Here is a 21,089-nt window from a genome sequence, read left to right on the forward strand (position 1 = left end):
AGGCCAGGTGTTAGAATTGGACGTAGGTGAGCACTTTGGGGACAGTGACCACAATTCGGTGACTTTTACTCTAGTAATGGAGAGGGATAAGTGTGCACTGCAGGGCAAGAGTTATAGCTGGGGGCAGGGAAATTATGATGCGGTGAGGCACGACTTAGGATGCGTGGCTTGGAAAAGTAGGCTTCAAGGGAAGGGCGCAATTGATATGTGGAGCTTGTTCAAGGAGCAACTATTGAGTGTCCTTGATAAGTATGTACCTGTCAGACAGGGAGGAAATGGTCGTGTGAGGGAGCCATGGTTTAATAAGGAATTGGAATCTCTTGTTAAAGGGAAGAGGGCGGCCTATGTAAAGATGAGGCGTGAAGGTTCAATTGGGGCGATTGAGAGTTATAAGGTAGCCAGGAAGGATCTGAAGAGAGAGCTAAGAGCAGCAAGGAGGGGACATGAAAAGCCCTTAGTTGGTAGGATTAGGGAAAACCCTAAGGCTTTCTATAGGTATGTCAGGAATAAAAGAATGACTAGGGTAGGAATAGGTCCAGTCAAGGATAGTAGTGGGAAGTTGCGTGTGGAGGCTGAAGAGATTGGGGAGACACTGAATGAATACTTTTCGTCAGTATTCACTCAGGAACAGGACATTGATGCCGATGTGAATACTGAGTCACAATTAATTAGAATGGATGGCTTTGAGGTATGTAGGGAAGAGGTGTTGGAAATTCTGGAAAGGGTGAAAATAGATAAGTCCCCTGGGCCTGATGGCATTTATCCTAGGATTCTCTGGGAAGCAAGGGAGGAGATTGCAGAGCCATTGGCCTTGATTTTTATGTCCTCGTTGTCTACAGGAATAGTGCCAGAAGACTGGAGGATAGCAAATGTGGTTCCCTTGTTCAAAAAGGGGAGTAGGGATAACCCTAGTAACTATAGGCCGGTGAGTCTCACTTCTGTTGTGGGCAAAGTCTTCGAGAGAATTGTAAGGGATAGGATTTATGAACATCTGGATAGGAATAATGTGATCAAGGATAGTCTGCATGGTTTTGTGAAGGGCAGGTCGTGCCTCACAAACCTTATTGAATTCTTTGAGAAGGTGACTAAGGACGTGGAGGAGGGTAAAGCGGTAGATGTGGTGTATATGGATTTTAGTAAGGCGTTTGATAAGGTTCCCCATGGTAGGCTACTGCAAAAAATACAGAGGTATGGCATTGAGGGTGAGTTGGAGGTTTGGATTAGGAATTGGTGGCTGGAAGAAGACAGAGGGTAGTAGTTGATGGTAAAGGTTCATCTTGGAGTGCAGTTACTAGCGGTGTTCCGCAAGGATCTGTTTTGGGACCATTGCTGTTTGTCATTTTTCTAAATGACCTGGAGGAGGGGCTCGAAGGATGGGTGAGCAAGTTTGCGGATGATACGAAAGTCGGTGGAGTTGTTGACAGTGAGGAAGGACGTGGCAGGTTACAGTGGGATATAGATAAGCTGCAGAGCTGGGCAGAAAGGTGGCAAATGGAGTTCAATGTAGGTAAGTGCGAAGTAATTCACTTTGGTAAGAGTAACAAGAAGATGGGGTACTGGGCTAATGGTCGGATACTTGGTAGTGTGAATGAGCAGAGGGTTCTTGGTGTCCATGTACACAGATCTCTGAAAGTTGCCACCCAGGTAAATAGTGCGGTGAAGAAGGTATATGGTGTACTGGCTTTTATTGGTAGAGGGATTGAGTTCCGGAGTCCTGAGGTCATGTTGCAGTTGTATAAGACTCTGGTGCGGCCGCATCTGGAGTATTGTGTGCAGTTTTGGTCGCCATACTATAGGCAGGATGTGGAGGCACTGGAACGGGTGCAGAGGAGGTTTACCAGTCTGTTGCCTGGTATGGTAGGAAGATCATATGAGGAAAGGCTGAGGCACTTCGGGCTGTTTTCATTGGAGAAAAGAAGGTTTAGGGGTGACTTGATAGAGGTGTACAAGATGATTAGGGGTTTAGATAGGGTTGACCATGAGAACCTTTTTCCACGTATGGAGTCAGCTATTACGAGGGGGCATAGCTTAAAATTAAGGGGTGGTAGGTATAGGACAGATGTTAGGGGTAGATTCTTTACTCAGCGAGTCGTGAATTCATGGAATGCCCTGCCAGTAGCAGTAGTGGACTCTCCCTCTTTATGGGCATTTAAACGGGCATTGGATAGGCATATGGAGGATAGTGGGCTAGTGTAGGTTAGGTGGGCTTGGATCGGCGCAACATCGAGGGCCAAAGGGCCTGTACTGCGCTGTATTTTTCTATGTTCTATGTTCTATGTCTCTTTGTGCATTCCCTTGTGTGTTCCGATTAACAGCACTAACCTGTGTGCAGGAGGATGTGCCGGTTGAGGACTCGCTTGTGTGCTGTGGCAAAGTCACATTCACTGCATTTGTGGATCTTCTCATTGGCGTGCATCTTGCCAACATGGTCATTGTACTCCACAGGGTTGAAAGTTTTGAAGGGGCAGAAGCTGCAGGCCAGTTCTTCGCTGCCTGGGTGACCTCTCCGCTTGTGCCGCCGGAAGACATGCTTGTTGGAGCAGACAAAGTCGCACTGGTCACAGTGGAAGGCATAGTGAGTCCTGCGGTGTGCTTCCATCCCTGCCTCTGTGCCAAACAGAGAGCCACATGTGCGGTAGCGGCACTCTATCGCCCTGGCACCGTGCACCTCCTTGAGATGGCGGACAAAGTCCTTGCGCTCTTCCGCAGTGTAAGTGCAGCCCCCCTCAAAGCAGTCCAGCGGCCGGCGCTCCTCCTTGTGTGTCTTCATGTGCTCCTTCAGCGAATTACTGACAGTGAATTTCTCCTCGCAAGCCGGGCACGAGTAAACATCAGAGTAGAAGTTAGTGGTGTTCTCATGCATGCTGGCCATGTGTCGGTTCAGGGAGTTCTTCTCCACCGCGCTGTAGTCACAAAGTGGGCAGTGATGGGTCTTCTCACCGAGTTCCCGCATCAGGTGTACCTTCAGCTTGCCCTTGCTGGTGAAGAACTTTTGGCAGTGAGGGCATTGGAGACTGGGGTCCGGGAAATGCAGGTGAAGGTGCTCCACAAGATGTGTTCTCTTTTTAAAGCAGCGCTTGCATTCAGGACAGATGTGAGTCTTGTACAGGTGTTCCGTTCCTTCCTGAACATCAACTGGCACAGGCAATCAAAAACAAGAAACAAAATAAAAACGTCAAAGAAATGTTGTAAAGCTAAATGCACACACATACAAACTATAAAGCAGCCAACATAATCAAAAACCTCTCCCAACTAGTTATACTCACTTCCATCAGGCAGAAGACACAAGTTTGAAAATGTGTACCAACAGATTCAAGAATAGCATCTTCCCCACTTTATCAGCCTTATGAATGGACCTCTCATATTAAAATTGATCTTTCTCTGCAACTTCTCTCTAGCTTTATCACTATATTCTGCATTCTGCTCTATTACCCTGATATTCTTATGTAAGGAATGACCTGTCTGGATAGCATGCAAAACAGTACTTTTTACTGTATCTCGGTACACGTGACAATCATCAATCAAATATAACTCTCACGATGCACCACCCACTCCCTGGCTTCCCATGGCTGACACTTCTTTCTCAACCAATGTCACTAAAACAAATTATCTGGTCATCTACCTCACTGACATTTGTTGAATTTTAGTCGTATGCAAATTGATTCTCGAGTTTTCTACAGCAATTGGAGAAAGTGAGGACTGCAGATGCTGGAGATCAGAGTAAAGAGTGTGGTGCTGGAAAAGTACTGCAGGTCAGGTAGAATCTGAGGAGCAGGAGAATCAGCCCTGATGAAGGTCTTACCACCGAAACGTCGATTCGCCTACTCTTCGGATGCTGCCTGACCTGCTGTGCTTTTCCAGCACCACACAACTTTTCTACAGCAATGTCTACAGTTGAAATTACCTTACTAGTTGTAAAATGCTTTGCGATACCCTGTGACCAAAGAGATTATACAAGATACAATTGCAATCAGTTATTAATTCACCTTTGAAATGTCTCTGTCTGAAGGATTTAGCTTCTCTGTTAGTACCTCTCTCTGAGCCAGTTTCCAGGAACAGCTCTTCTTCACACCTGGACCGCTTCCGCTTTCTGGACACTCTTTGTGTTGTGCTGTTACCTTGATTTGCTGCCTGTCTCCTTCCCTCCTGTTCCTCATTCCCTTTAGTAGCACCTGTACTCTTATCTACAAGCAAACAAACAATCTGCGTCACACTGCAGGACTCTCTACAAAGTGGTGAGCATCTTAGATGAACATTCTATACAGAATGGAAAGTTGGTGGACTAGTTCAGATGCAGCCTGATCCTTATAGTTGGAATTGTGCATGTAAGAATCCTTTTCTGTTGACCCACCATTTTCTAGTAGAAGTGAAAGGTCTACTTGAGGTAAAGATTTGACAGGCTTGGCTTGTATCCGCTGGAGTTTAGAAGAAGGATAAGAGTTGACTTGCTTGAACATACAAGTTCCAGAGTGGTCTTGGCAGGGTAGAGGAGGAAAGAATGTTTCCTCTTCTGACAGAATCTAGAACTGGGGCGTCACTAGGGTTAAAAATAAAAGGGGTTGCCCACTCAAGACAGAGACAAAAATAACTTTTTTTCCTCACTGAAGGTCACGGAGTCTTCAAAACTCTCATCTTTGAGCAGTTTAAGACCGGGTTCAAGTCCCACCTGTTCCGGACGCGTGTAATGACATTTCTGAAAAGGCTGATTAGAAAATAGTTTTAGACAGAGGTGGATTGATGCTTGCTAAAGAAAAGGATGAAAGATTAGCAAGGGTAGCAGGAATGTGGGGGAAGCAGGTCAGCTATGATATTATTAAATAGTAACACAGGCTAGAGAGACCACTTAGCCTACTCTTCTTCCAAATTCTATGTTAGCAACTTGTGTCACATCATGTCAATGGCACAAAAGCAGCCATTCAGCCCAAGCGAGCCAAGCCAAAGTTTATGCTCTGTGTCACCTTCCTCACATTCTACTTTATCATAACCTTCTATTCCTGTCTCCCTCCTGTCTATTTAGTATCCCCTGAAATTTCCCTATATTGATCATTTCAATGACTGCCTTTGGAACATTCTGGGTAAAGAATATTAACGGGTTAGAGTAGTAATAAACGGCTCCATTTCGGAATGGCAGCAGTGACCAGTGGGGTACCGCAGGGATCAGTGCTGGGACCGCAGCTTTTTACAATATATATTAATGATATAGAAGATAGTATTAGTAATAAAATTAGCAAATTTGCTGATGATACTAAGCTGGGTTGCAGGGTGAAATGTGAGGAGGGTGTTAGGAGATTACAGGGTGACCTGGACAGGTTAGGTGAGTGGTCAGATGCATGGCAGATGCAGTTTAATGTGAATAAATGTATGGTTATCCACTTGGGTGGCAAGAACAGGAAGGCAGATTACTACCTAAATGGAATCAATTTAGGTAAAGGGGCAGTACAAAGAGATCTGGGTGTTCTTGTACACCAGTCAGTCAATGAAGGTAAGCATGCAGGTACAGCAGGCAGTGAAGAAAGCTAATATCATGCTGGCCTTCATAACAAAAGGGATTGAGTATAGAAGCAAAGAGGTTCTTCTGCAGCTGTACAGGGCCCTGGAGAGACCACACCTGGAGTATTGTGTGCAGTTCTGGTCTCCAAATTTGAGGAAAGACATTCTGGCTATTGAGGGAGTGCAGCGTAGGTGAACGAGGTCAATTCCTAGAATGGAGGGACTACCTTACGCTGAAAGACTGGAGCGACTAGGCTTGTATACCCTGGAGTTTAGAAGACTGAGAGGGGATCTGATTGAGACATATAAGATTATTAAAGGATTGGACACTCTGGAGGCAGGAAACGTGTTTCCGCTGATGGGTGAGTGCCGAACCAGAGGACACAGCTTAAAAATACGGGGTAGACCATTTAGGACAGAGATGAGGAGAAACTTCTTCACCCAGAGACTGGTGGCTGTGTGGAATGCTCTGCCCTAGAGGGCAGTCTCTGGATTCATTTAAGAAAGAGTTGGATAGAGCTCTCAAGGATAGTGGAATCAAGGGTTATAGAGATAAGGCAGGAACAGGATACTGATTAAGGATGATCAGCCATGATCATATTGAATGGTGGTGCAGGCTCCAAGGGCAGAATGGCCTACTCCTGCACCTATTGTCTATTGTCTCATTTCAGTCTTTCCAACAAGTGGAAACAGCCTCTGCATAACTATCCTCAAACAAACAGTTTGACAATTTTAATGACCTCAATCACTGCATCCCGTGGTCTTTCCTTTCCTGGAAAGATTTTCAATCTTTCTTGGCAAGTATTAGTTCTCGGTTCTGGCATCATCCTGGATAATCTTTTTACATCTTCTCATGTGCCTCTGTATCCTTTCTATAATATTTGATAGGTTGTACTAATAAGGGTGACATCATTTCTCTGTTTCTCAACTCTATGTCTCTAGGAATTAACATGAATGGTTGCTTTGTTTTATTAATCGGTGGCCCTGCTTTAAGTGATCGATGTATATGTGATCTTAGAGCTTTCTGCTCCTTTGCCCCATTATCCAAGTAGGATATGGCCTTCTTGTCTTTCCTACCAAAGGGTAGCGCCTCATACTTCCCCATATTGAAATTAATTACTCATCGGAGCACCAATTTTGCAAGTTTAGTAACACCTGGCAATATTTTGTTGCATTCTTCCTCTGTATGAAATTATCTAAGAGTTAGTTACCACACATCCCACAGCATTTAATACTCAGGATTAGAAAAGATGCCTGCGGTATTGCTTACTGTCAATCGTGGATGCAGGTTCCTGTAAAAACAAAACCAGTTCTGGAGTTGAACAACTTATAATTTGTTATATAATTGTGCTGGGATGAATCCTGGTACAAAGGGATTTTTTTTGTCTTACAAGCAAAGGCTAAACAGATTGGAACTCTATTCAGTGAAATTTAGAAGCAAGACAGGTGATCTCATTGAAACATTTGGGATTTTTAAGGGGCTTGACAGGGTAAACGCTGAGAGGATGTTTGCCCTCATGGGAGAGTCTAGAGCCAGAGGGCATAGTCTCAGAATAAAAAAAGAGGAGTAATTTAAGACTGAGATGAGGAAAAATTTCTTCTCTAAGACTTGAGTGTTTAGAACTCCTTGCCATGGAGCAAGCTATGGGGGCAGAGTTCTTGAGCATATTGATGACGGAGATGGATTCTTCATAGTAGTGATTCATGGATTACAGGGAAAAAGGCAGGAAGGTGTACGTGAGTAATGCTGGGTCAGCAACGATCCGATTAAACAGTGAGCAGGCTCAAGGGGCCTTTTGGTCTCATGAGAGGATGAGTTCTCAAAATCCAGATTGCTATTGCAGGACTGTTAGTGCAATGGTAAGAAAAATAGAACTACCTACCAGAGTGTACGGTAAGATGTTTCTTCAAGGCTTTGTGGTAGCGGCTAGTGAACTCACACATGTTACAGCCATAACCTGCTTTATCTCGATGTGTCCCACTGTAGTGTTTGTTCAGGTCATGTGCCACACAACTCTTGAAAGGACAGAGTTTACACGTGAATTTTTTTCCTTTCAGCCTCCCCCGTTTCTTGTGCTGGGTGAGGAGCTTAGCACTGGAGCAGGCAAAATCACACTGGTCACAACGGAATGGGTAGTGCCCACGTCGGTGCTCCTCCATATCTGCTGAGCTCTGGAATGTCAGTCCACAGGTCCGGTAAGGGCATGGAACAGCCTTGACATTACAACTGGTTCCCGCATGGTCAGGCTGCTCACCATTGCAAACCTCCACCTGGTCAATGTTGTGCGTGACTATGTGCTCCTGCAGGGCCTGCAACTGGGCAAACTCTTCACCACAAACCGGGCAAAGATACTTTTCCCAAGCACCGATGTCTGCAATAGCCAGGGAAAGCCCGTTTTCCTCACTGCTGGTGACCTGCTTCTTGCAAGAGATCCTGGGGCGCTTTGCCTGTGATCTGCCTTCACTGTTGTGCTTGACAGACAGAGTACATTTAGTGTCCGGTTCATGATGCTGCTGGTGATCAGTCAAAAGGTTCTGGTTCTCAAAGCTCTTGTTGCAATGTTGGCAGCAGTGAAGTTCTTCCATTTCGATCAAATCATCTAGTGAGAACATAAAACTCTGTCAGTCAGTCTCATCATTTATCCAAGGGCCAGACTACATGTCAATGTCTTAATTGAGCACCTGTAGTGTAAGGTGTTAGACTCGGTCTGGAACTGAGAGGAATTTGTGTCTTTGCTCAAAAAAAAACAAAATGTTAATATGTGGGTGCAGCAAGTGATTAGGAAGGTAAACTACGCATCCGCTTTTATTTCTAGCGGGTTGGAGTACAAGAGAAATTTTGTTGTAATTTGTCAGCTTGTACTCCCTTTAGTAGCGATGAGCAGTGGATGATCTAATTCATTGAATAATACAGCGCAGGAGGATATTCAGCCCAATTATTCCATAATATCTCTCCACAAAAGCAATTCTACTAGACCCACTCCCTCACATCCTGCTATTTTCTCCCCTTTTCAAGTGTTTATAGAGCTCTTTTACAAACACCATGACTGAATCTGCTTCCATCACACCCTCAGGTGAAGCATTCCAGATACTAACTGCTCACTGGGAAAAAAAAATATGTTTCCATATGTCAACTTTAGTTCTTTTGGCAACTGCCTCTTGAAACAGGTATTCTCCAACTTTCAATTCTTCCGTCAACGGAAATAGTTTTATCTACTTTGTTCAGACCATCATGATTTTGAAGCAGACTCAACGTTCTCTTTTGGGAAGAATGAGATTAACTTATCCAAATTGATCCACATGTCCAAGTCCCTCACCTCTGAAATCCACCTGCTAAGTCTTTTCTGCAGCACCTTTACTATCTTATTAAAGTCACGTCCTGAATTGGCTATTCTGGATGGAGGCATTCCAATAGAGGTCTAATGACTATCATGACTAAAGGTCATAATAACTTGCTTGCCCTTGTAATCTACGCATTAATTCATACAACCCAGAATCCTGTCTGCAACAACAGCTTTTCAGATGTTTATGAAAATGATTCAACAGGGTCAACAGAGGGAACCTATTTCCTTCAGGAATGGCTGTGAGGAGAAATTCAGACATAGCCAATTTTTGTTTAGTAAGGAGATTAACATTGACGGAAGGTGAACAGAGTTCACTTACAGTTCTGCCATGTTCTATATGAATAGTCAGGATAGGCTACAGGGACTGAAGAGTCAGTTGTTTTTGGTTGCTCACAACCAGAAGAGTTATCACATACAACCGAATGGCTATTCCCACCACCAAACAAAATGTGATATTTTTCATCTATTAACCACCACCACAAAATCGTCATGTTTCCAATCAATTAGTCTGCATACAAAGCCCCTTAAGGGGAGATAGACAGCGAAACCAAAATGGAATTGAAAGGGGAGATAAGGCACTCGACCACCTGCAATGTCCACATTTCTTTAAAAGCACTGAGGGAGCTAAAGGATTGGCTCATGTTCCTATCATTGAGGTCAGATGACTGGCTGCATTACAGATTTCACTGAGATTTGAGCTTCACTCAGTCCCTCATACAAGTGACTTTGAATTGTGCCCCAATGCTGTTTAATTTTAAGCATGTGGAGGGCATCAATTGGGGTTTCAGTTTAAATACTTTTAAAGGAACACTTCTTTTAGTTACGTCTGCACCCAGTGGCCCTAGAGGACGTGGTGTTCACCTGCTCACCTGAGGTTGCTTGCAATTGGTGGGTAATGCAGGGACTGGCACACATCTGTCTCCACCCAAAACAAATCTTAACAATTTTAAACTTGCTTTGAACTTGTCCTTAAAGAACAATCAATGCTCCCATAAAAAGCTATAAACTATTCATTTGTTTAATTTAGTTCGATTGAGTTGTTTGGTTTTGAGTAGTGCTGAAAAACATAAATTTTGTCAAAACTTGCATCTTGCACAAATCAAGACAGTTCACATGAATACCAACCCAAGGGGAAAACATTTGTGAGAGGAGAGGAGAATGCTGATTGATTGGTAGAGACTTTGCCATGGAGAATACACCCATTAATGCTGATTGACAGATAATTTAAACAGTTTGCTTCAATTTCTATTTGGTCAACATCGTTCCCCGAGAAATGAACCACAGAATAGCTACTGCCTATTTATTGAGCTAAAACAGGCACAGAGCATGTACATGTTCATTCTGACCGTGAAGTATTTGCAACTTCCAGTACCCAGAAGTGTGCACAATACTGCTAGCACTGGCGATAATCCTGAATTGGCTGTCAGTGTAATTCTTCACAGACTTGGGACTATCCAGTGCCTGCAAAGGAACCTGTGCGATCACGGGACTGAAGGTCCGGGAATTGGCTACATTGTGATAGATTATCACGGGAAAAATACGAAGTCCTCGGAAATGGGAAATAAGGGATCTAAGGTGATTAAGGGAAAGGTAGGCTTAAACAGGGACAATGACACATACCCCGGGGTAACTGACGATAGTCCGTTAGGGAGAATGCTAAATAATTGGGATCAGGCTGGAAGAAAGGGAAAATCTAAAAGGAAGATGGTAAAATACTGTCAAAAGTGGTCCCAGAAACCTATTCAGGGCGACTCAGTGTGGTGGCCTAGATTCGGTACTGACGAAGACTGGGTCCGGCAAGCCCTCATTTTATATGTCAATTCAAAACCTGATGTTAATCTGGAAGAAAGTGATTATGCCCTTTGTTGGCTGCCGGTTACGATATCTTGTCAAATGCAGGTAACTAATAAAGACTCGAAAGGGCAGAAAGAATGGGACCCTTTAGATCACTTACCGCCGCCCTACGTGACCCCGTCTGCCCCACAGAATGTTCCTTCAGGTGACGACGATTCAGGGGAAGGGGAAGAAGATGGGGAGGAATCACAAACTACCCCAGGGGTACAGACCAGATCTCAAGCTGGAAAGGGTCACAGACAAGACCCTGTCTCGATTGCAAGAATGAATCCACTCCGGGAAGTGCCCATGGGGGCGAGGAAGGAAGGACGGGATATGTGAACGTTCCCTTGACGAGTACTGAAGTACGGAATTTCAGGAGGGAGATGAAGGGTCTACTAGAGGACCCCATGGGACTTGCTGAACAACTGGATCAGTTCCTGGGTCCGAATACTTACACGTGGGAAGAGATGTGTTCCATCATGAAAACATTGTTCTCTAGCCAGGAGCGTCAGATGATACGACAAGCTGCGCTCTTGGTCTGGGAGAGAGAGGGGGGAGAAGGAGGGGAGCAGAAGTTTCCCCTCACCGACCCCGAGTGGGATAAGAACACGGAGGGAGGACGGCGCAACATGAGAGACATGCGGGAATATTGGATAAAAGGAATAAGACACGCAGCCCCGAAGGGGCACAATTTTACCAAGGCCTTTGGTAATCATCAAAATCCGGAGGAAACCCCTACGGACTTCCTAGACAGGATTAGGAAGAATGTGCAGCAGTTTGCTGGGGTGGACCCTGAGACGGACGTGGGGCAACAACTCATACGGGTAGAGTTTGTATCAAAAGCCTGGCCGGACATACGAAAGAAGTTAGAGAAAATGGATGATTGGGATAGTAAATCTTTAAGTGAATTACTACGAGAGGCGCAAAAGGTGTTTGTGAGAAGGGACGATGAGAAGCAAAGGAAGGCGACAAAGATAATGATGCAAACGGTGCAACAAATGACAGCTGGAAGAAAGGAAAAGGGAGAGCCGTGGCAGAAACAGGAAAGGGGAGAGTCGTGGCAAGAGCAGAGGAAAAGAGAACCATGGCCGGAACAAAGGAAGAGTGGAGGAACGCGAGACCGCGACAGGGAAACGAAGAGGACACTCAGATGTTACTATTGTAATGAAGAGGGACATTTTAAATGGGAGTGCTCCCGCTACAAGCAACTTGTCAGATATTTAAGCAATAGGTAAGCCTCGCTCTTTCACTCTGTTCCTACATAGTAGCAACACTGCACTACTCAAGCTCTGTAGTACCAGAAGATGATTTATTTAGTACTTACTGGTTATTTTCAAAGTGCAAAGACATAATTTCCTTGGCTACTTCAGGCCTCAGATGGCACTGGAGAGCGAGTATGTGATGGCCAACAGCATATTTGAGACTGGGCCAGTGAGGTGTTATCGATACTGCAGGGTATTGTCTTCCCCCATGTTTTAATCTAACTTTGTAAGCTTCCTTTAAAACTTTTTGTTAGTACCTCTTCAAAGGCTGTCACTTATTAATTTGTTTTAATTTAAATTTTTTTTATCATAAAGATTATGAGGAAACACTAGTATTGCAATCAAGGCCAAGCCATTAAAGTGTTGGATTTAAAATCCATAGGAGTCTCCTTGTGCAGGTTCAAATTCTGTTAACTATGTTTTTAAATGTCACACAGTTTTATATTCCCTGGGATGTGATAGTTTCACTGCCACGGCCCAAGTTCGATTCCTGGTCAGGCAATTAAAGTTTATTTAATTTCGGGTCTTGCCGTGTAGTGGTAGCGTCCTTGTCTCCGGACTAGGAGATCTGGATTCAAGTTTGACAGAAGTATGTGACAACATCTCTAAACAGGTTGAATAGGAAACATCTTTGAGGAAACACTTCTTGGTGCCTGTCATTTATGCAACTTTGAGCAGTCTGTGTTCCACAGAAAAACAGATGGTGAGAAGCTGTCGCCCCTATCTCCCTGCCTTATGAAGCTGCTCCTCAGGTTTTGGTTGCACCTTATAGGAGTAGAGACCTTGAACACGAGTAGGATATTTGGTTCTTCAAGCCTGCTCCACTATTCATGGCTCATCTGTAGTCATCTCAACTGCACTTTCTTGCTTGCACCCCATAGCCTCTGGCTTCCTTGCCTATCAAAACGCTATCGAAGGCAGGATGACGAAATTCAATGACCACTGTTTTCAGCTTCCACTGCTTTCTAGGGAATCGAATCCTACAGGCTAACACCACCCTGAAGAAAAGAATTTTCCTCACTTCAGTCTTTAAAAGGAAGACTCCGATCCTAAATGTAGACTCCTTGGTAAGAGGAATAACCAGGAGAAAGTGAGGACTGCAGATGCTGGAGATCAGAGCTGAAAAATGTGTTGCTGGAAAAGCGCAGCAGGTCAGGTAGCATCCAAGGAGCAGGAGAATCTCCTGCTCCTTGGATGCTGCCTGACCTGCTGCACTTTTCCAGCAACACATTTTTCAGTTCAAGAGGAATAACCAACCTAGTATCCATTTTGTCAAGCCCTTTCTGGATCATATGTGTTTCAATAAGTTCTCCTCTCATTATTTTACAATCCAATGATATAGGTTCAGTCTGTTCAATCTTTTCTCACGAGGCCTCCATTCCAGGAATCAGTCGAGTGAACATTCTCTAAAGTACTTCTAAAACAATTGCATAATTTTTCAAATAACACACCAAACCTTTACAATATACTCCAGACGTGGTCTCACCAAGGCCCTGTACAACTAATCAATTAATTAAGTCTGCTCAAACAGTTCAAAAGAAGCATATACTGAATTTGTACTATGGTCAGGTTAGGAGGTGTACGCTTGCAAAGGTGCATGTTGTAAATAAATGTAAGGCTGTGTAAAGATCAGGTCCAAAGCTACCTTTCACAAACTGGCTTACCAGAACAGAACAGTGTAACTTTATACATGACTAAAACAGTGTTTGCATTTAGTTTCCCCAGAGAGAGGGAAGGAGCACATCTATCTGTTCCATGCAATACCCACACAAGCATTTTACAGAAGGGGTCAGAGGAATGACCCTTTCCTAGCCCAGTGATGTAGAGGTTAATTGTACTTGTGCTTTTGCTACCTGCTCACCTTTCTATGCCAGTGTTTTCTTGGCATATCTCCAAATCTTCTTCTGCATGCATCAGCTCATACAAAATGCTGTTTTTCATCTCCTAACTCTCATCAATGTCCCACTCACCCACTATTTCTGTTTGTAGGTCTACACTGTCTCCCAATCCAGCAAAACTTGTTTGCGTGTTTTAGAATATGTAGCTTAATAAATAAGAGTTTAAACCGTAGAAATTAGGGCAAATGCAACACAAACAAGCTGGGAGGATATGTTTTTTAAAATTCACTCATGGGCAATGGGTATAACTGGCTTGCCCAGTATTAATTGCCTGTCCCTAGTTGCCCATTGAGAAGGTGGGGGTGAGCTGCCTTCTTGAACCACTGCAGTCCATGTGCTGTAGGTAGACCCACAATGCCATTAGGGAGGAAATTCCAGGATTTTGACCCAGCGACACCAAAGGAACGGTGATATATTTCCAAGTCAGGACAACGAATCACTTGACGGAGAACTTCCAGAGGGTGGTGTTGCCATATGGCTGCTGCCCTTGTCCTTCCAGATGGAAGTAGTCACAAGTTTGGAAGTTGTATCTCAGGATCTTTGGTGAATTCCTACAGTGCATCTTTTGGATGGCATACACTGCTGCTGCCACCAAGTGTCAGTGGTCACTACAATTTAAAATGTCAGAATAGAAGAGATAGATACATATAACAGTGGGTGGAGAAACTTAAAACAATACTTGATCTAACTGAAAACAGAAAAGGAAAACGGAAACAGTAAAACATAGTAAGGAAACTGACACTTCTGGTATTTTAGGAATCAAACTGAACCCAAGTCTCAGAAACTAAAACCTCTGGATAGACTGAAACTGGTTGAGCTAAATAAAAGGGATTCAAAACCATTTGAGCTCAGTAGTTGCAGCGTTAAGCTCACTGAAGACGACAAAGTAAAATGACAAATAGACTTACACTGTGAGCAATGTGAAAAACTGACCTCATCATTTGCCATATGGAATGCAGGCGAGGTTCAATCTCAATTTGAATTTTGTGATGAAACAGCAGTCGGAAGATTAACCAATTTGAAACTAGTGGAAGAATCTATAACGGTCCTCAAACTCTTGTGGCAGAGAAAGAAATCAGCCAAACAATAGATTAGTTTGAAAGTATTGAAAAAGTAACCAGAGCAAGGGACTAAAGAGAAGCTAAATTAAATTTTTACTTCAGAGCTGGATCAGAGAATTAGAAAGCTTCCAGAGGACTGAAGCATACTTTTGGGTAGAAGCAAGTAATTTTAAAATTGATTGCCTCAGAAGAGAATTCTTGGTCAAGTACATAAAATACTTTGTTATAACCTAAATTATTAAAGACAACTGGTTTTGTTTATCTTGTTTTCATAAATGGAGAGAAGTTGGGAAGGGTAGGTGTCCAAAAGGATCTGGGTCTCCTTGTGAACAAGTCCCTAAAAGCCAGCATGCAGATGCAGCAAGCAATTCAGAAGAAGTACGTTGGCCTTAATTGAAAGGGAACTAACATACAGGGGTAAAGAGGGCTTACAACAATTGTAGAGATCTTGGTGAGAAAACATCCAGAAGAATTAGAATCATACAGTTATACAGTATGGAAACAGACCCTTTGATCCAACTCGTCATGCCAACCAGACATCCCAATCTGCACAGTTTTGATCTCCTTAACTAAGGAAGGACACACTGGCCTCGGGAGGCCTCAGTGTAAACACCGAGAAAACAGGATTTTTTTTTAAGGAGAGAAGGAGGGAAACTGGACCAGTGTTCTGAGCTTAAGACAGCAAGTGGTGATTTCAGTGAAATTTGCAAAAGTCTTACCTCTGACACAGATGTAAAAGAGGACATAATGTCTCACTGGAGAATTCAAACCAGAGGGCGCAATGTCAGAATAAGGGGTAGGCCACTTAAGACCAAAGTGCAGATAAAGTTCTTCACTTAGAGGCTGCTAAATCTTCTAATATTCTACCTCACTCAGAACATTCAATACAGAAATTGATAATTTTTTGAACACCAATTAGATTAGATTCCCGACAGTGTGAAGACAGACCCTTCAGCCCAACAAGTCCACACTGACCCTCTGAAGAGTAACCCACCCAGACCCATTTCCCTCTGACTAATGCACCGAACACTATGGGCAATTTAGCACGGCCAATCCACCTAATCCACCTCTGGACTGTGGGAGGAAACCAGAGCACCCGGAGGAAACCCACGCAGACACGGGGAGAATCTGCAAACTCCACATGGACAGTCGCCCAAAAGTGAAATCGAACCTGGGTGCCTGGTGTGGGGAGGCAGCTGTGCTAACCACTGAGCCACCGTGCCGCCCCAATGAAACGTCCTTATAAATTTGGGGTTGTGTTTAAGATAATCATGACTTTAAAATGTAGTGCTTAATTGAAGCATTGATTTTATGAAGCATTAAGGCCAGAGTCAGGTTCCTCAGGACAAATTTTGCCTGGAAAAGCCAAAGTAAGATTTGAATTACTCTGCCATTTGTGAGTATTCCCATTTGAACTAACTTGCAAATCAAAACAATGAAAGGGCCAGAGAAGGTGGCAGGTTTCTAGTTTGCAAAATTTAAATAAATTTTCAGTACAGGTACTAGTCACCTCACTCTAATGAGAGAACAGGCCTATGGTCCTGCAGGATTATGACGACTTTACCTTTTCTACTAGTGCTTGTGCAGGTTCAGTATCCGAACTTGTAAAAGACTAAACCCCCAATAGCTCCTCTGTACTAGTACACATACAACTAGCAGAGATTTTGTTTCAAAAAGGAGATTAAAACAAAAAATTACAGGTAGCCCCCACTGTTCGAACTTCACTTTACGCTACTTCACATTTACAAAAGACCTACATTGGACCTGTTTTCATAAATCCAAAGAGGATTTTCACTTTTACAAAAACAGCGAGATTTTTCCCATATAAATCATGCATCTTCACTTTACACCATTTTCGCTTATGAAAGGTTTCCTGGAACGCTCTACTTTCAGATAGTGGGGGATGCATTACATCAGTACCAGAGCAGAGAACAGTTCTTTTAAAAGCAATGAACATCCACTTGAGGGCACGGACAGAACAGTACCAACTCTGACAAGTCAATCAAGCGACTCATTGATGATGTGATGATGCCATTCACTCAAAATAACACCACAATGATGCAAGAATTAGGAAATAAGAGAGGTTAAAATCGAGAATGGCATTTTAAATGAGGAAAGAGAGGACAAAATAATTTGAAGAAAGGAGTCTTAAAACAAGGACTCTCCATATGGGGGGTGTGCAGGAAAGTTGCATAGACCATAAGACCACAAGATATAGGAGCAGAATTAGACCATCGGGGAGGCATTCGGATGGGTATATGAATAGGAAGGGATATAGGCCAGGTGCTGGTAGGTGGGACTAGATTGGGTTGGGATATCTGGTCCGCATGGAAGGGTTGAACCGAAGGGTCTGTTTCCGTGCTGTACATCTCTATGACTCTATGACCATCGAGCCTACTCCGCAAGCCAATCACGGCTGAATCCGTTCTCCTGCCTTCTCCTAGTTATACCTTGATCCCATACCAAGCAAGAATCTATCTCAGTTTTAAATACACTCAGTGACCTGTCCTCCACAACCCTTGTCAGCAATCAGTTCCACACATTAACCACCCTTTGGCTGAAGAAATTGTTCCTTATCTCAGTTCTAAAGGGTTGTCCCTTCACTCTGAGGCTGTGCCCTCGGGTCCTAGTCAGTCCTACAAATGGAAACATCTTCTCCACATCCACTCTAACCAGGCCTCTCAGTATTCTGTAAGTTTCAATAAAATCATCCCTCATTCTTCTAAACTTTATCGAGTACAGACCCACAGTCCTCAACCGCTCCTCATACGACAAGTTTCTCATCCTTGGGATCATTCTTGTAAACCTCCTCTGGACCCCCTCCAATACCAGCACATCTGTCTTTAGATACGGTGCCTAAAATTACTCTCAACTTTGAATTTGATCTGACCACAGCCTTATATAGCTTCAAGAGTCCATCTCTGCTCTTGTATTCTAGTTCTCTTGAAATGAATGCTAACATTGCATTAGACTTCCTAACTACCAACTGAACCTGAATGTTAACCTTTAGAGAATCCTGAACTAGGACTCCACATCCTCAGTGCGTTAGATTTCTAAAGCCTTTCCTAATCTGTGGAATATTGTTTGCAATTCTGGTCTCTCACCTATAGGAAGGATGTTGTGAAATTTGAAAGGGCTCAGAAAAGATTTGCAAGGATATTGCCTGGGTTGGATGGTTTGAGCTATAGCGAGATGCTGGATAGGCTCGGACTGTTTTCCCTGGAGCATCGGAGGCTGAGGGTTGACTTTACAGAGGTTTATAAAATTATAGGATAAACAGACAAGATCTTTTAAGTGGGATGGGGGCTGTCCAGCACTAAAGGGTTTAGGGTGAGGGGGGGGAAAGATATAAAAGGAACTGAAGAAGCAACTTTTTCACGCAAAGGGTGGTTCGTGTATGGAATGAGCTGCCAGAGGTGATGGTGGAGGCTGGTACAACATTTAAAAGGCAACTGAATGGGTATACGAATAGGAAGGGTTTTGAGAGAAAATGGGCCAAGTGCTGGCAAATGGAATAAGATTAATTTAGGATATCTGGTCAGCATGGATCATTTGGACTGAAAGGTCTGTTCCTATGCTGGACATCTCTATGACTCTATTTAGAAAATAATCGAGTCTTTCTCCTTCCTAAAACAGTGGTGCTACATTTGCCATTTTCCAGTCCTCTGGGACGTTCCCTGACTCGAGCAATTCCAGAAAGATCACCACCAATGCCTTTACAATCTGCTCAGCTATTTCCTGCAGAACACTGGGGTATTGTCCATCTTGTCTGGGGTGATTTTTATCTTTAGACCTTTCAGCTTCCCCAACACCTCCTCCTTAGTGATAGCCACTACACTCAACTCTGCCCCCTAACTCTCTTCAAGTTCTGGTATGCTGCTCATGTCTTCCACTGTGAAAACTGATGCAATGTGCCTATTCAGTCTGCCATTTCTTTGCTCCCCATTATGACTTCTCCAGCATCATTTTCCAATGTCTACTCTTGCCTCTTACCTTTTAGATATCCAAAATATCTCTTGCAGTCTTCTTTAATATTACTGTCTAACTTACCCTCATTTCATCTTCTCCCCCGTTATTGCTTTTTCAGTTACATTCTACTGGTTTTTAAAAGGCTTCCCACCAATCTTCACTACATTGTATGCGTTTCCTTTTGTTTTTATGCTATCCCTGACTTCCCTTGTAAGCCATAGTTCCCTCATCCTCCCAAGTATGTTCTTCCTTGCTTGGGATGGATTTCTGCTGTGCCTCCCAAATTACCCCCAAAAACGCCCACCATTGCTGCTCCACCATCTTCCCTTCCAATCAACGCTGGCCAGCTCCTCCCTCGTGTGTTCGTAGTTACATTTACTCAATTGTAATACCATTACATCAGATTCCAGTTCCTCCCTCTCAAACTGCAGGGTGAATTTGATCATTATAGTCACTGCCCCCTAGGAGTTCCTTCATCTTAAGTTCCCTAACCAAGTCTATCTCATTTCACATCATCAAATCCAGAAGTGCCTCTTGCCTACCGGACTCTGCCACAAGCTGCTCCAAAAAGCATCAAGCTCCACCTCATAGACATTACATTAAATCATTTTCTTGAGATCTGCTACCAATCTGACTTTCCCAGTCTACCTGCATAATGAAGATCCCCAGCGATTTTAATAGCGCCTTTCTTAAATGCTTTTTCTATCTCCTGATTTATTTTCTTCCCCGCATTCTGAGTACTGCTAAGAATCCAATATGTAACTCCCATTCGGGTCTTTTTTTGTTTGCAGCTCCCGAACTCTACCCACACAAAGTTTACACCTTCCAACTCTATATTAGTTCATGCTACCGATTTAATTTCATTTCTTAATAACAAGGCATCCTTGGATACTTAGTTCCCAGCCCTGATCCCCTTACAACCATATCTGTCATATCCACATCACATCTGCCAATTTCAATTGGTGCTACAAGCTCATTTACCTGGTTTCATATACTGTGCGCATTTAAGTACAACAACCTCAGTCCTGTGTTGACTGACCACCCCTTTTGTTGTTCCCTCATCTACTGTGCCTGAAGTTAGATTTCTAAGCCTTTCCATATTTTCTGGCCTATTACTTGCTCCAGAAACTTTAACCTCTGCTGAGTCCTTCTCCCCTTTAACTTTCACCATAAATTTTGTGAACACCTCCCCACCCACACTATTTCGTTTAAAGCCCTATCCACAGCCCTAATTATTGCAATTCGCCAGGACTCTGGTCCTTGATTCAGGTAGATCCTATCCCTTTGGGATAGGTCCCTCCTTCCCAATTCTGATGGCGATAGATGATTAGCCATGATATAATTAATGGTGAACCAGGTTCAAAGGGTCAAAATGGCTTAACCATACTCCTACTTTCAAGGTTTCTATCCTGACAGTACACAGGATGGTCTCTCTCTTGTACTACAGACCAAGTTAACATACCTGGGGGGTTGGTAGCTTCCTTCATTTTCTCATCCTGTTGGAGAGTTTGAGTGAAGTTCTGCCCATCATGCTGTTCGCCATTTTCTGATGGTTCCTGGGTGGACGCCACAGTAACCTCCAAGGTCAAGGTCTGGCATGTGACCTTGTGGCTGACCTCCATCCGAGGATCGGCACCCTGTCCAGTGTCGACCACAAGTTGAGCCATGTCATCCCCAAAGCACTCACTGCCATGGACACCATGAGGCTCACCCCTCAGCTCGATAATGCCATGCAGTGTGTAGTCTGGCTCGTCGGCAAATTCCGTGAAGATTCCAGTATTGTCCGCTATGCCCCCTCCATGCTCTTCCATCCTGACACAGATCCGTTGCACCTCCTTGGAGAATAGATCTATCAAAACATGGAAAACATGTCTGTCCTGTCAGAGTAATTGGAGAGAAACCACTTCTTGTGGTGGGGTGGAGGATCAGGAACCAGATTGGAGAGGACGGTGGGGAATGGGGGCGCTGGAATATGAAGACCTGCTCTGGTAGTGAGGGGGAAAGGGGAGAGGGGCAGGGGGAAGGGGGGAGAGAGAGAGAGAGGGAGGAAGGGGGGAGGGGAGGAAGGGGGGGGAGGGGGAGGCAGGGGAGGAAGGGGGGAGGGGGAGGCAGGGGAGGAAGGGGGAAAGACAGGGAATGGGTGGAGGGGAGGGAAGGGGAAACAGAAGGGAGGGGGGAAGAGGGAAGAGGAGGAAGGGAAATTGGGAGAGGGGGAGGACGGGTGTGGGC

At 44.0% G+C, this 21,089-nt stretch overlaps 1 protein-coding gene across 3 annotated transcripts in view; it reads right to left on the bottom strand.

Annotated features, from left to right (window-relative positions):
* znf142 (zinc finger protein 142) overlaps window positions 1-21,089 on the bottom strand; it is a 42,590-nt gene that overhangs the window by 21,253 nt on the left and 248 nt on the right. Inside the window, exons 2-5 of one of the 3 annotated variants that reach the window (XM_043694344.2) lie at window positions 20,323-20,709; window positions 7,374-8,090; window positions 3,987-4,184; window positions 2,323-3,135 (exon numbers count right to left, since the gene is read on the bottom strand). In XM_043694344.2, the coding sequence (XP_043550279.2) occupies window positions 2,323-3,135; window positions 3,987-4,184; window positions 7,374-8,090; window positions 20,323-20,671 (2,077 nt within the window). In that variant the 5' untranslated portion in view covers window positions 20,672-20,709. Of the gene's footprint in view, window positions 1-2,322; window positions 3,136-3,986; window positions 4,185-7,373; window positions 8,091-20,322; window positions 20,872-21,089 lie in introns of those variants that run through there. The other 2 variants (XM_043694346.2, XM_043694347.2) reach the window with 2 other exon arrangements.

Source organism: Chiloscyllium plagiosum, unplaced genomic scaffold, assembly GCF_037043375.1.
Source record: "Chiloscyllium plagiosum isolate Xiang-an unplaced genomic scaffold, Cpla_swu_hap1 HiC_scaffold_7, whole genome shotgun sequence".
NCBI lineage: Eukaryota > Metazoa > Chordata > Chondrichthyes > Orectolobiformes > Hemiscylliidae > Chiloscyllium > Chiloscyllium plagiosum.